The sequence below is a fragment of the Medicago sativa genome, chromosome 6 (assembly GCF_051527215.1).
Source record: "Medicago sativa cultivar Bolivia chromosome 6, Bolivia_mono, whole genome shotgun sequence".
Lineage (NCBI taxonomy): Eukaryota > Viridiplantae > Streptophyta > Magnoliopsida > Fabales > Fabaceae > Medicago > Medicago sativa.
Genome location: NC_140754.1, coordinates 60,919,683 through 60,935,002, shown reverse-complemented (window position 1 = coordinate 60,935,002; position 15,320 = coordinate 60,919,683). Strand labels below are relative to the sequence as shown.

Here is a 15,320-nt window from a genome sequence, read left to right as displayed (position 1 = left end):
ATGAGCACATATAAACACATAAAAGGAATTAAATTAAATCTAACGAAAATCGGGCTGTTACACTCCCTGTCTCTCTTTGTAATGAAATTGAAAGAATGATGAATTCCTTTTGGTGGGGCCATTCAGGAGGTCAAAGTAGAGGTATTGACTGGCTTTCTTGGGATAAACTGTCTATGCACAAGAATGATGGAGGTATGAGTTTCAAAAATCTACCTACCTTTAATCTAGCTATGTTAGGAAAACAGGGCTGGAGACTTATGACAACACTACAAGAAAATACGCTAAATGCTACCAAATTATTGATACGGATTGTATCTGTAGCAAATTACAAGTTTTTTGGCTGCCAAGCCTCTAAGTAGGACTTATCTTTTGTTTTTATTAATTATAATAATATTTAATTATTTTCTTTTTATTTTTTACTTTTAAAAGATTATAATATATTTTTCACGGTATCGTGTCTCTTCCTCGTTCGATATTTTCTTCCTCCATCTCCGATCGAACATAACCTCCTCTGTCTCCGATCAATCCCACCATCGACCCTTCTCCGGTGGATCTCCGATCGATTGCATCCTTCTCCGGTGGATCTACAATCGATCTGCACCGGTGGATCTCCGATCGATCCTTCTCAGTCTTCGAACAATCCAATCCTCCGCCGTCTTCGATCGCATCGTCCTGAGTCTCCGATCTCAATTCAATCAACAATATGTAGTTTTCTTTTCTCTTATCCTATGCTTTAATTTCTGATTTCAATTTTGGTTTTCTCATTTTCTGATTCGTTTTCTCTTGTTTGAATTTGTAAAATCTAGCATAGTTAGGTTATTGAATGTGGTGTCATTGTTGGATCCGAAGCAGAGATAGTGTTTCACATTTGAATCATTGCTAACTCACCGATTCTCGATGGCTCCATCAGAATTGTTGTCACTGTTCTCGGTTTCGCAACCGATGCCCCGGTTTCGCAACCTATCGAGAGCTGAGGTATCTAAAACTATGTTTAACTTCTCTTCTGTGATTAATTAACTCAATTTAGGTTATGTTTCTAGATTTGATTTTCAGTTGAGGCATGTGAAGGTTTATTTTGTTGTAGTTGTATGTTTGGATACAATTTCTAGATTTGAGTTTATATGAATTTACAATTTCTTTACTTGTGTTGTTCTGGTTCTCCAATACATTTAAAATGATAATATGAAATGCATTCAAATTGATTGTAATTTGTAGTTATACTCTTTGGTCTCTGATTGTTGTTGTAAGCATAAGTTTCTGCAGTTATTTGCATTGGTACCTTTGTTTTTCTGGTGAAAGTTATTGCTTTCAATTTCTGCCTTATGATAGATACTTGTAACAATAATTAACCTAGGGTTATTGAAATGTGGATAGCTTCTAATAAATGAAATTATTTTGAGCATGCACACATCGGGACTTGACTTACGGTGGCCGAAGAGGAATGTGATACAACTAGAGGGCATATATGCGCTTCAGCTAATTTTGTCATCTCTACATATCTTAGAACAACCATGCAGAGTAACATTACAGAGGAGAGGAGATTCCTGCCTCCGCATAATAGATCTGTTGGAATCGCAGAGGATATTGGCAAGCTTTGTCATGTAGGTACTATTATGGTTAAATTTGAATATAGGTACTATTATGGTTAAATTTGAATATATGTAGCTTTGTCATGCTAAATTTACTTGATTTGGGAACCTTTTTAGTTATATCTTGTATATTCGAACACTTATTTTGATAACTCACATGTTTTATTTTACTTTTCCGGTCATATTTGATATCAGACTGAGGTTCGAGAGAAATTGGGATAGAAATTGACTTATCTATCTTCAAAACAGATTTAAGTCACTTACAATACAAATGTGGGCATCTTCATCAATACAAAATGGAACTTTGTTCTTTTTGCTTCAAAACTCGCCTTCAGCAAAGGTTGAAATCATAAATTGGTGAAGGTAAATCTCAATTCAACTTGTTGAGCACAATTTTTGTGGTCTGTTTTTTGCAATGCAGTTAGTTTAGTTACTCAAAGTTTTCCTTTATCAGCTTGTCACTTGTTATGTGGCTCCAGTTTGAAGTTGAATGTGAAAAAAATGCAAAGATGTGAAGGAATTATATTGTTTTTCTTTACTGTCATATTTTTATAGTAACTACTAATATATACCTGTAATGCAGCTCAATGGTTTTTTTTTTTTCTGTGCGCTATACTACTAAGCTTATTTGATGATGAACATACTCAGATTGTATTTTTATTTTTTCATTTAGCTTTGAACTGGACCGATTTTTTTTTACTCACGAGGTGAGCTGATTTTCATTATGGTTTTTAGCCTTTGTTGAGTTGATGCGATGAGCGTACCTATTGTCTATGGTATGTATAATTTTGAAAATACTGTGTTGTATTTTCAAGTTTTATTCGTTTGTGTGGGCAAATATATAGTATTGTGTGAATTACTGTCGGAGTTTAATAGTTATATACTAAATATATAATCACATAACTGATTTTAGCATAAGTAATGATATTTATGAGCTCTTAAGGTTAATTGAATGCATAAGGGTTATAATTTTCTTGTTGTATTTTATCATACCCTTCTTTCTTACTGGACCATTTAGCTTGACAACACTTGTTATTATGGCCTGATCATATTTGCATTTGGATAGGTCGAGATGTATATAAAATCTGTCATGAAACTCATGAAAGATGCAGTATCAACATACGAGAACTCATGGAACTCATGAAAGATGCAGTATCAAACACAAGGTATGCATTTGATAGATTTTACTTTTGTAATTGACTGTGTGTAACTTGAATTGACCGAGTGTAATTGACAGATTTTAGTTTTATTTATATGATAGAGCATGTGAACAGTTTTGACTAACATACGAGAACTAGTGTACTTTCCCATATGTGGACACAAGGTCTGCGATGTTATCATGATAGGAGAACAATTATATCCGTCGAGGCGGTCTCTAACCCTATAACATGCTTACGAGTTAAGATTAGTTTGTTGTTGGCTGGCTTTAAAACTGTTGTAGTGTTAGACATGGAGAAGTGAGAGTGGTTGCACGTATATGGTGAGTTAATCAAATGACAGTCATGCTGCATTGTTTTAGTTAATCAAATGAGAGATCTTCTGCATTATCTTACCACTTATTTTATAAGTTATATGTTACTCTTATATACTATTATGCTGAATTTTGTTCCATTTGTTATATACTATTATGCTGAATTCGGTTCCATTTGTTTTCCACCTTCAGAAGGTTTATTCCCCAAACTTTTGACCTGTGATATTATATCTTAGGTTGTGAATGTAATGAGTAATGAAAACTAAGTAATGTTGTGAATTCGAAATGGTGATATCTATACAAATAAAGTGTTTTTTTGTTTGAATTGTCCTATTTTTTTTTTCTCTTCTAGGTTTTTTAGAGGAATTGAATTCTAGGTTAAAATCATATTTGAATTCATATTGTGTATTTTGACTGTTCTTGGAGGAAATGAGTGAGATTGAAGAGATTTTGAATTCTCCAACTCTCATTCTACCATTTGGAAAGCTTGACTGATTTCTCTCTGTTTCATTTTTCTGTTTTCCAAAAGCTTTGATAACATGTTAATTGACATTTAAGGCTCAAGTAGAAGCTTTGATAGCATGTTCGTTAGCATTTAAGGCTCAAGTAGAAGCTTTGATCTTGAACTGAAATTAACTTATATCCGCCATGTTAGATGGAAGAGATACTATGTGAATTTTTATTGAAATTATTTACAAGAACAATTAAATTATATCCGCCTATGATAGAATCAAACACAAGGTATGCATTGTGAAGAAGAAACCGCCCACACTCCAAAGATCCTCCCTTGTGAAGAAGTCTAGGCAGAAGCCTCAAGAGTGTAGAGGGTCTTGACGGATGTAAGTCTCTTTGATTTATATTGAGTAATGAAATGTCATATGATTGTCACTTCGTTGAATATTATTTGCTGATTTACAGGCCTTCAAAACAAGTGAATATGGCTCTGAACCCATGCTGCGTAACTGTGGAATTTCAATAACCTGTTTTTCTTTTTTCCTTTTTCTTTTTTCTTTTGAGGGATTGTGTTTAGCCTCTCTTGATGTTGAATTACTTGTATGAGACCTAATTTCTTATCAATACTATTTTGCATTTCTTGTTGTGTTCAACTAAAGTTTCTTATTAATTGATTGGTAGTGATTTAAATGTTTTTTTAAAAGGTTAAAAGGTCCTAATTGCTATGATCCATTAAAGAAAATTTTGTTAAAATTCTGCTATAGATTTGCTATGGAATTGCTATGACAAGTCTTAGTTATGTTACTGTAGATTTGTTGTGGAATTGCTATGATAAGTCATGGTTATTTTGCTGCGGAAATTTAATTTTGAATGCTTTTCTGCTGCGTATTAACTAAACATTTGCTAGGATTTATGTTTTACTAGCTAAGGATTTACTAAGAAATAATTCCCTAGCAAATTTGTCTCTCAATCCATGCTACGGCCGAATCAATAGGTATTCCCTAGCATATATCTAGCTAAACCCGTTTGCTAGGAATTAGCTGCGAATTAGCTCCAGAAATGGGCGTAGTAAATCACATATTTTCTTGTAGTGCAAATCCTAATTCGTTGGTAGCTAGACTTTACAAGGCAAGATATTATCCCAGATGTAATTTCTTTGAGTCGACTTTAGGACATAAGCCTAGCTTTGTATGACGAAGCATATGTAATTCTAAATTTATTCTCAAAGCTGGAAGCAGATGGAGGATAGGCGATGGTGATGATATCTCAGTTTGGCATAACAACTGGATTGCAAATGATATTACACTTATCCAACATGATGATGAAGATTTTCCTCTAGCTGATCTAAGAGTCTCTGATTGCATGCTACATGACCACAAGGAATGGAATCTACCTTTACTGCAGTCAATTTTTGATCACCAGGTAGTTGAACATATAGTGAACACACCACTCTACCCATCAGTGACTGCAGATCGACTCATCTGGAAAAAAGAAAATCATGGCGAATACTCTGTTCGTAGTGCATACTATTTGTGTGCATGAATTACTTGATACATGCCATTTCAAGGTACAAGGCTCTTGGAATCTAATTTGGAAGCTCAAGGTTCCTCCAAAGGTAAAAAATTTTATGTGGTGATTTTGTAGGAATTGCTTACCAATTCTTGTACGTCTTAAAGATAAAGGAGTCACATGCCCTATGAATTGTACATTGTGTATGGTGAGTAATGAGGATACACTTTATTTATTTTTTCAATGTCCAAGTAGCTTAAATGTTTGGAGTATGCTTCCTTTCTTTTCTTCTATTTCTATTTTGCTACAACAAGATATGGATAGCAAGAATATTATCTTCAAAGCATTACAAGATTTATCTAAGGACGATGCAACTTTATTTTGTTGTGTGTTGTGGAGTATATGGAAACAAAGAAACAACAGAGTGTGGAATGAGGTAATTGCTGCTCCAGGTTATGTTGTTGAGAGAGCAAAAGTTATGCTTTATGATTGGCAAGATGCACGTAGGATTTGTAATACATCTTGTGCACAGCCGCGGCAAGAAGGAAATGTAAAATGGATCAAGCCAGCTGAAGGAAGATTTAAATGCAATATTGATGCTTCTTTCTACTTCTTTCTCCCAGCTTTCTAATAGAGTGGGAATAGGAGTTTGTATAAGAGATGATACAGGCACTTTTGTTTTGGCAAAAACTGAATGGTTTACTCCAGTCTGTGAGGTACATGTTGGCGAAGCTCTTGGACTGTTATAAACATTAGAATGGGCTCATTAGAATGAGCTTGATGCTAAAAAAGTGGTGGATAGTTTTTCGTCTGCACATCAGGATGTTACAGAATTTGGGATGATAATTCATAATTGTAAAACTATCTTTGAACAATACTATGTCAACTCTAGTGTTGAGTTTGTGAGGAGACAAGCAAATGAGGCAGCCCATAGATTAGCTAAGGCGGCCACATCCTCAGTTAGTTTCCAGATTTTGGTAGAAATACCAGATTGTATTGAACACATTTTAATTAATGAAGTGATATAAACTCCTTTCCTTAAAAAAAAAAAAACTTCTACTTAATTACTAAGACAAGTATATAATTGAACTTTACATTGACCGAATTGACGTGAAAATAAAAATTAGTTTTTTTTTTTTGAGCAAAAAAAAAAAAATTAGTTACCTATTATCCTATATCATATTATAATAGCTTATGTGAATTTCTAGACATTTATTTAGGGTGTTACAAAAAATGATTTATTTTATAGAATATAAAAAAATGTAATGATTTTTAAATATTTAAATAATTAGCACTCGTGTACTACCATAACTTTTTGCTTGAATTGTGAATTTTAAATTTTTTTTAAAGAAAATTTTGTGATTTTTTTTAACCTCCATCTGTGATTAAGTATTTTATATATATATATATATATATATATATATATATATATAACTTCCTATTAGAGTATTAATAATTTTGTGTCTGATTTAGAACTTTTTTTTATATTTGTTATCAAGTAAAATCTTGATATAATTTCCTATTAGGGTATCAATAATTATGAGCAGTTTTAGAAAAAAAAAATGGATTTTTTTGAAGAAAAAATATTTAGAATAATCTTATCTTGACTGAATTAATTATTTTTTTTTTTAGAATATGTTGACTGAATTACTAAAAATAAAAAATTACTAAGACAAGTATGTATTTTAAGCATTATTTTGACTGAATTGAAGAGGAAATCAAATTTAATTACTCAGTATCCAATATTGTATTATAATACCTTCTGTAAAATATTAACATTTATTTAGAGTGTTACAAAACATCATTTATTTAATAGAATATAAAAAAATATAATATTTTTTAAAATATTTTTATAATTACCAGTCAACATATTCTATAAAAAATATTATTTTATATCATATATTATGATTTTTTTTGAAGGAAAATAATCATATATTATGATATAATTAATAAGTTTACAAATATTATTTTTCAATTTAATTCTAAAATAGTTATTGAACAATTTTTTTAAATATATTGGAACGATTTCCATCTGTATTAACTTACTTGTGTTATAAATACAAGTTTAGCTTTTAGCTACATATTCACCATTTCATAAATACAAACAATGGCCAAATATAATATTGTTTTATTATTCTTTGTGTTTTTTGTTTGGACATCAATAATTTTGTTGGTGTGTGATGCCATTGCAAATAGTGAAGAAAGCGGTAAACGTCACATTATATACATGGGCTCACTTCCTAAGGAAGTACCATATTCCCCAACATCTCACCATCTCAATTTATTGAAGCAAGTTATTGATGGAAGCGACATAGACACCCGCTTAGTACGAAGTTACAATCGAAGTTTCAATGGCTTTGCCGCCATACTCAACGACCAACAAAGGGAAAAGCTTGCTGGCATGAGAGGCGTCGTCTCTGTTTTTCCAAGTCAGGAGTTTCACCTTCAAACCACAAGGTCGTGGGACTTTCTTGGAATTCCTCAATCAATCAAAAGAGATAAAGTTGTTGAGAGTGGTTTGGTGATTGGAGTCATAGACTCCGGAATATGGCCAGAATCTGAAAGTTTTAATGATAAAGGTACACCCACAAACGTCAAAATCAAATATTGTATATGTTCTAATTATCAGATGTAGTTATTTTTCTTAATAATTATTGTTATGTATAAAATCATGCCTCCACTTAAAATGATAAGTAGCAAATCAAGTAGATTAATTTGTGATTATTACGTAGATCTATTTATAAACGGTGTATTTCATGAGTATCTTAGGACACTAAGAAATATAGTTGTTTATATTGTAGGTAGAAAATTAAATATGAATAAAAGATTGTATTAACAAACTATAGATGACAATTTTGTTAATTTCATATATATATTTTTTTTACGATTGATCAGGTCTTGGTCCTATTCCAAAAAAGTGGAGGGGAGTTTGTGCAGGGGGCACTAATTTCAGTTGCAACAACAAGATCATCGGAGCACGATTTTATGATGATAAAGATAAGAGTGCAAGAGATGTTGTGGGTCATGGATCCCATACAGCATCAACAGCAGCTGGAAGTCAGGTGAATGACGTTAGCTTTAATGGTCTTGCAAAAGGCACTGCAAGAGGTGGAGTCCCGTCTTCACGAATTGCTGTATACAAAGTATGTGCGACGAATGTTAAATGCATTTCTGACTCTATATTAGCTGCATTTGATGATGCCATTGCTGATGGAGTTGACATTATCAGTATCTCTGCTGGTCCCGCACGCGCCCCCGATTTTCTACAAGATATTATTGCCATTGGTTCTTTTCATGCCATGGAGAAGGGTATACTCACAACACACTCTGTAGGAAACGATGGGCCTACCCCAAGTAGTGTTCTCAGTGGAGCACCTTGGTTAGTTAGTGTTGCTGCAACTACCATAGATCGTCAATTTATTGATAAGCTCGTTCTTGGAAATGGAAAGACTTTTATTGGTAAGTCAGTTAATACCTTCCCTTCAAATGGCACGAAATTTCCAATAGTTCATTCTTGCCCGGCTAGAGGAATGTATGATTGCATAGACAAAAATATGATGAATGGTAAGCTTGTTTTGTGTGGACAACTAGGGGATGAAGTGATTCCTTATGAGAATGGTGCAATTGGTTCAATCATTAATGGTACAAAGTCTAATCTTGAAGCTCCTTCAGTCACTCCAAAGCCTTCCATTTACTTGGGATCAAATGAATTTGTTCATGTTCAATCCTACACAAATTCCACTAAATATCCTGTAGCTGAAATTTTGAAGAGTGAGATCTTCCACGACAACAATGCTCCTAGAATTGTAGATTTCTCTTCCCGTGGCCCAAATCCTGTCATTCCTGAAATTATGAAACCCGATATAAGTGCCCCAGGAGTTGATATCTTGGCTGCTTGGTCACCTTTAGGGCCACCCTCAGAGGATTATAGTAATAGTGACAAAAGACATTTTAAATACCAGATAGAATCTGGAACCTCTATGTCATGTCCGCATGTTGCTGGAGTTGCTGCATATGTGAAATCATTTCATCCAAATTGGTCACCTGCAGCTATCAAATCTGCCATCATGACAACCGCTAACCCAGTGAAAGGTCCTTATGATGATTTGGCTGGTGAGTTTGCTTATGGATCTGGGAATGTCAATCCACAACAAGCCCTTAACCCTGGACTTGTTTATGACATCACCAAGGAGGATTATGTGCAAATGCTTTGTAATTATGGTTATGATACTAACAAAATTAGACAAATTAGTGGAGATGATTCAAGTTGCCATGGTGCATCCAAAAGATCCTTGGTGAAAGATATAAACTATCCTGCAATGGTATTTCTTGTACATAGGCATTTCAATGTCAAGATTCATAGAACAGTCACAAATGTTGGCTTTCACAACTCAACCTACAAGGCTACTCTTATCCATCATAATCCAAAAGTCAAGATTAGTGTCGAACCAAAAATTCTCTCATTCAGATCATTAAATGAGAAACAATCATTTGTTGTCACCGTTTTTGGGGAAGCAAAATCAAATCAAACTGTGTTTTCCTCATCACTTGTTTGGTCGGATGAAACCCACAATGTGAAGAGTCCAATCATTGTGCAAAGAATATCATAAACCATGTTATTGTTATGGCAATCAAATATATGATTATTGAGGCTCGAATAAATCATTATGTTTTGTATCTAAAAGTTATTTGCGTTCCTGTTGATTTCATAATAATCCAAAATTCAATACACATGAAACAAAAACAAAACAAAAATTGAATTTTGTGGATGGTGCTGATATAATTTTATATTAGTTTACAACGTCTCTCTTGAACAAATTTTATATTAGTTAACAATAAAATTTTACAAAATAATCGGTAGGAAAAAATTTATAAAACTAAACATGCTCACTCAAGGGATTAGGAAACATGAAAGTTTTTATTTTTTATTTTTAAGAGAAATAAATCAGTAGCAGAAACATAACGCAATGGTTTCAGTGTAATATGACTTTCTCGTTTGTATAGCTGTCTTTGATAATCATCATCTCTTCTCTTGGATTTCACTAACATCTTACACAGCCACAACAATACATACACACAAACACATGCATGTATATGGTCTTTTGTTTACTTTTCTCTTTTGTTTATATTATTAACGGTTAATAATGCTTTACTCATGTAGTATATATTATTTTTTATTTTTTCCTGTAAAAAAAAAGTTTAGATTTCATACCTATAATATGAATATTCTTTGGTTTTATACAATCAAGACAACTGATCGACTGTACAATATCTATGCTTATCTGACACGTTGAGTAAGCGTTTTTTTGATTATGTGGCATGTTGACTAGGTAATTATTATTTTTTTACATTTATTTTAGTTCCAATTGGTTTTTCATTTATATTGATTTAAAAAACCTGAGAATTAATTTTCGAAAATTTTGAAATTAAGAAGATTTTTTTCTAAAAAAAAATAAAAAATTATGGAACTTAATTTTCAAAAAAAAAAAATTGAAAATATATTTCAAAATTAAATAAAAGTTCAGATTTTTTTTCGATTTTGCCCATTTGTCGGGTTTTGGAGATTTTATTTACGGATGTTTGTTGATCTTATGACATGTATATTTTGGAGACATTTGAATTATATCCGTTGCGACTGTTGAGAATTTTTATAAGTGTATGTTCTTGGATTTTTTGTTGAAGACGTAGCGTCTATTTCTTGAATAAATGCTTTATTCGCGTGTTTTATCTCTTTAATAGAAATAGGGCGTTACAGTGAACAAGGGATTTCTTCATGAAGACGGAAGACATTCCGGAGGTTGAAGAATGTATAGCACGGCTTGTGGGATTACCCTAAAAAAAGGCCCAGGGTGATTGGATGCAAGGAGACCTTCAAGGAAGCGGGAAATGTCCTGTGTTGAAGATGTTATGGTGAATGCTTGTGGAACTACCTAAAATTACTAGTGTAGTTGGACTACAAGGACCTTCGAGAAGGCGGGAGACATTCCAAGGGCTGAAGTGGTTAAGGTGTGCACTTCTGGAACTACCTAAAATTCCTTGAGTAGTTTGGACACAAGGATCTTCAAAAAGGGCGGAAGGCATTCCGATGATTGAAGAGGTTAGGGTGTAAACTTGTGGAGCTGCTTGGTGTAGTGGGAAGCAAGGGAAAGAGTAGCAAGTTGTTGATGTTAAATTGACATCATCACTAATTTGGAGTCAAGGTGGAGATTGTTGTGAAAGTGACTCAAAATTGAAGAAATTGAAGTTTGCTGAATCTGTCAAAATCGAGGCCCGAATGGAGCTGTCCAGGGCCCGAATTTGAGTGTTGTTTTTGTCTGTTGGTTCGGCAAAAATCGGCGCCCAAATGGAGGAATTCGGCAGGAGACTTATTCTTGTAACCCATTGATATCTCTTTTGTAAAGTTACTCATCATTATAGTGAAACGGAGGGTTGCTCTCTCCCCCAGACTAGGTCAAGTTTGTTATTTGTGTGAGTTTTTCATCGAAATTCACAACATATATATATATATATATATAGACACACACACACACACACACACAATAATCCCTAATAGTTGAAACCAAAGTACACCCATCTCCCTTCTATCTCTTATTCTCTCCCGACCTCTAGTTTCTCTCTCTCTCTCTCTCTCTCTCTCTGTCCTACGTTATTTTTCTCTCATCTTCTCTCTTCATTTGTTTTTTTATTTATTTTCATCATAGGCTTCTTTTGTCGCGGATTCTTTCCTTCTGCTTTCTAAAATGAGGCTAAGTGTAATTTGCATAGGGTTTTAAGCAAAAACTAAGGTGGGAACAACAATGATCCTAATCTAAGGGTGTGTTTGGCCGAGCTTTTTTTATGGTTAGAAGTAACTTTAAAATCAAAGGTAATAATAAGAACTTTAAAAATGAAGTAAAAGTTGTTTAGAAACTTTAGTTTTTTAAACAAAATTTATGTACTCCTTTTTTTTTTTTTTTACAAAATGATATATTAAAAAAAATTCAAGAAATTAATTTGTGATAAAACATTATATTTATGATAATTTATATCCATTCAGATTATATATTCTTTTATGATTTATAAACAAATATGATGCCAAAATTATATATTTAAATTAAAATATTTATTATTTGAGATGTCATAATCACTGCAACTCTTCAATTAGGAAAAACAAATTGGAACTGTCAAGAAAAAAAAAAGTTACGAGTCTAGAAAAAAAGTTGGCCTGATATTAGACCAGATATTACCGGTTCTCTATTCCAACATTTTGGTATGGGGTATTGTGAATTCCAACAGTGAACCAATTTGCAAAAATAGTGTGAACCGGTACACCCTTGGCTCCCTGTTGGGGCAGCATATTATTCAACTATGGTTGTTTTTCAGCCGTCACCGGAGAGTAAATATGGAAGAGCTCATTGACAAAGATAATTATCCCACATGCATATGAAATATAAAAAATTCCCATTCGAACGCGGTAGCCATGGCTGTCAATCTGAATCCTTTTGAATGAAATGTCCTCTTTGAGGATCTCAGTGATGGCGGTACATAGCCCAAAGCAAAACATTGTGTACAGTGTTGACTTCATGATTCTATCAATGCTTGAATAATCTAAAACCAACGGTATAATGAAGATTAAAAAGGCTACCAAGTAATTCCATGCTACGCACGATAAATTTAACTTCTTAATGTAACAGATGGAGGATTGAACAGATTGATCTAATGCAATATATGGTACCGACGGAGGAGCAACATCACGTGCTTCCTCATCGTACGAAGAAGGAGAGGACGTCATGACAGTTTGATTTCAGAAGATTTTCCTCCCTTTAATGTTTTTCATTGAACATCTATAGGGTTTATAGAAAATGATAGCAATTAACAACCTAAAATTAACAAGTCATACAATTTTAGGGACAGAAGGGAAAACCTGTTAACAATACTCATGACAGTTGTTAACAATACACTCTGTAAATACACAACAACCTAATGTATAGATTTGAGTTGTGACAGAGAAAACCTGTTAACACATTACCTTGTAAAACGTCTAATTGAGAAGAATGAAAACGTTGAAAATAGTTAACCAGGTCATGTCTATCTTTGGCTCACTATTCATTCTTTATTTTTTATATAATGTTAATTTTTAATTTATCAAAGAATTAAATTTGACGTGAAGAAAATGTGTTCACATACAAATTACTAGCTATTTTTGATAAAAATAAAAAATAAAAATACAAACTAGCTATTTGGAGTACATGCCAAGCTTTTATTCACAATGTTTTTGTAATTAGCTTCATACACTTGATGCAATATTGAAATTGAAATTGTAATTAACTTCAGACACTTGTTTGAAATGTTTTTGTCTAGAGATAATTGAAAATTTGGTTAACGCTTAAAAGATGAAAGAGACATTAAATTATATATTCCCTCCATCCTTGTATGTAAGTTCTCTTTGCTTTTTTCACATTTCTTAAGAAAAGTTGTTACTGTAATTAATATGTCTGTTTTGTGTGTTAATATTATCAAGTTTTCCTTTGTTTATATCTGTATTAAATTTGACTTTTCATATTTTAAGACAAGTTAGTAGTATTAATTAGGTGTATGTTTAGCAAAAAAATAATAAATGTGTCTAGTAATTTGCAATGGAGTTTACGTTTAGGAACAAAAATAAAGTCAAATGGCTGCTTGGATATAGGGACATGACACCGTACACGAGAAAGTGGTTAACCGAGTGTGTTATGGCGAATGTCCATAGCATTGCTCTATACAATATAATTAACATCAAGTAACATAAAATTATTAATTAATATACAATATAAAATACTGATAATAACCTAATTTTTTTAAAATTGGTAGATGGCTACACAAAATTCTATAGCCTCATGTTCTTTAAAGTGAAATGTTAATGAGTGTCCTTAGGGCACTCTTTAAGCACGTTAAATGGTAAGTTTTTAATTAAAAGTTATGTATTGAATATTGATCGTACCTGATCAGAAGGTGACTGCCGGTGCTTTAAATGCGGTGGTTTGAGTGGTGGTAGAATGCTTCAAGAGTGCTTCTTGGAACGGCGGGGGGGTGTGATATGTAGGCGCTCCAACGCTTAAGTCAGTAGAGATCAAAGAGTGAGGGTTTAGAGGAAGAGATAGATTCTACCTTGGGGACTGCTAAGAGTCCCCTATATACAGAGGTGGAGGGCTGTAGAGCCGTTGTAGTGGCACACCAGGCTCCAGCGGTTACGAAATCGTGCAAAGTGTAACCGACAGAGAGATTCTTGCGGGAACGTGCAGAGAGACGTTGTGGTTCGTTTGAACCGGTCATGCTTGCTCTGTGCACGTGTCACAAGTAATGCTGCCAAACGTGGTATTTGGGCTTTGGATTGTACTGGGCCTAAGTAGATGGGCCAAAGCTCCTTTTGGCCGGTCCAGAACAGTAGCCCCCCAAGTCATTGCTCTTGGTGAAGAGTGATGACTTAAGGGCGGGCATGTTTTGCTGTTCGTAAACGGTCAAAGAAGGGAGATTTGCTCTGGTATTCATCAGATGAATAAAGAGAAGGTTCGAGTTCGCCTCTATGTTTTGAAGCTTCCTCGGCATTTTGTGGTAGAGACAGTAGGTTCTAATGGAATTACCTTGCAAGGTCGAGCTATTGAGACATGTGAGAACACCTCGAACTTGGGAACCGTTCGTCTTGGATAGCTACAATACTCATGAGAATTGGGTGAGCGTGTGTAGGGACGCGCTCGCTATTCCCCGAACATTTTTGTTTCTTAGTTAGACAGGTTCGACAGTTGAGTGATTTGTGTTCGGTAGGTGAATGCTCGATTGTTTCCAGGTCGGATGGAAAGATTCCCTCGTCAGGAAGTTTGGTCGATTGTCATTCCACAATTAATGCCCACGTCTCGAGGGCAAAATTAAGGAGACATGACCTTTGATTTCTGAGTGACACGTGTAAAGGCTAGTATGGTACTCGAGTACCTAGCATCTGAAGAGTGTTCTTGGTTTGTGTTTCCAAGGTGTCATCAGTACCGTTGATCTAATCCTGACGTTTGAGGAACCGCTATTTTTAATCAGGATCCTTGGATGGATGATTTGATTTGATCTGGATCGTGGGTAGGCCACTTTGAGTGGAGAATTGCATGTGAAAGGTTGTACCGGATTGCAGTTTCTTGGCCTTTGAAAAGTTTGTGTAGTGGTTATAAATAGTTCAAACGCTTGTTTGGAACATTTTTATCACTTCATATTTCAGAAACTTAGAAAATTTCCAAGAGTTCTTTCAAAGACGAAGCATTTCCGAACCTTCAACTTCTCACTTCAAGTCCAGTTCTTTA

The 15,320-nt window shown here is 33.9% G+C and overlaps 1 protein-coding gene and 2 long non-coding RNA genes across 3 annotated transcripts; all 3 read left to right on the top strand.

Moving 5' to 3' along the window:
- The first annotated feature begins 279 nt into the window (after positions 1-279).
- Positions 280-1,141, top strand: LOC146916061 (uncharacterized). The gene is made up of 2 exons (XR_015013672.1): positions 280-705; positions 807-1,141. It is a non-coding gene; the product is annotated as an uncharacterized LOC146916061 (long non-coding RNA).
- A 2,140-nt stretch (positions 1,142-3,281) lies between these two features.
- Positions 3,282-4,203, top strand: LOC146916060 (uncharacterized). Its single transcript, XR_015014862.1, has 2 exons — positions 3,282-3,899; positions 3,979-4,203. It is a non-coding gene; the product is annotated as an uncharacterized LOC146916060 (long non-coding RNA).
- A 2,901-nt stretch (positions 4,204-7,104) lies between these two features.
- LOC146916059 (subtilisin-like protease SBT4.3) lies at positions 7,105-9,684 on the top strand. Its single transcript, XM_085716778.1, has 2 exons — positions 7,105-7,601; positions 7,918-9,684. Exons 1-2 carry the CDS (start codon positions 7,130-7,132, stop codon positions 9,630-9,632), a joined length of 2,187 nt encoding a protein of 728 aa, XP_085572904.1. The 5' UTR covers positions 7,105-7,129; the 3' UTR covers positions 9,633-9,684.
- The last annotated feature ends 5,636 nt before the right edge of the window (positions 9,685-15,320 follow it).

Bases quoted from the DNA above. Each gene is read 5' to 3' on its own strand.
- LOC146916059 (XM_085716778.1), top strand. From the start codon at position 7,130: ATGGCCAAATATAATATTGTTTTATTATTCTTTGTGTTTTTTGTTTGG. The intron at 7,602-7,917 runs GTACACCCACAA...ACGATTGATCAG, and splicing joins TGAAAGTTTTAATGATAAAG to GTCTTGGTCCTATTCCAAAA.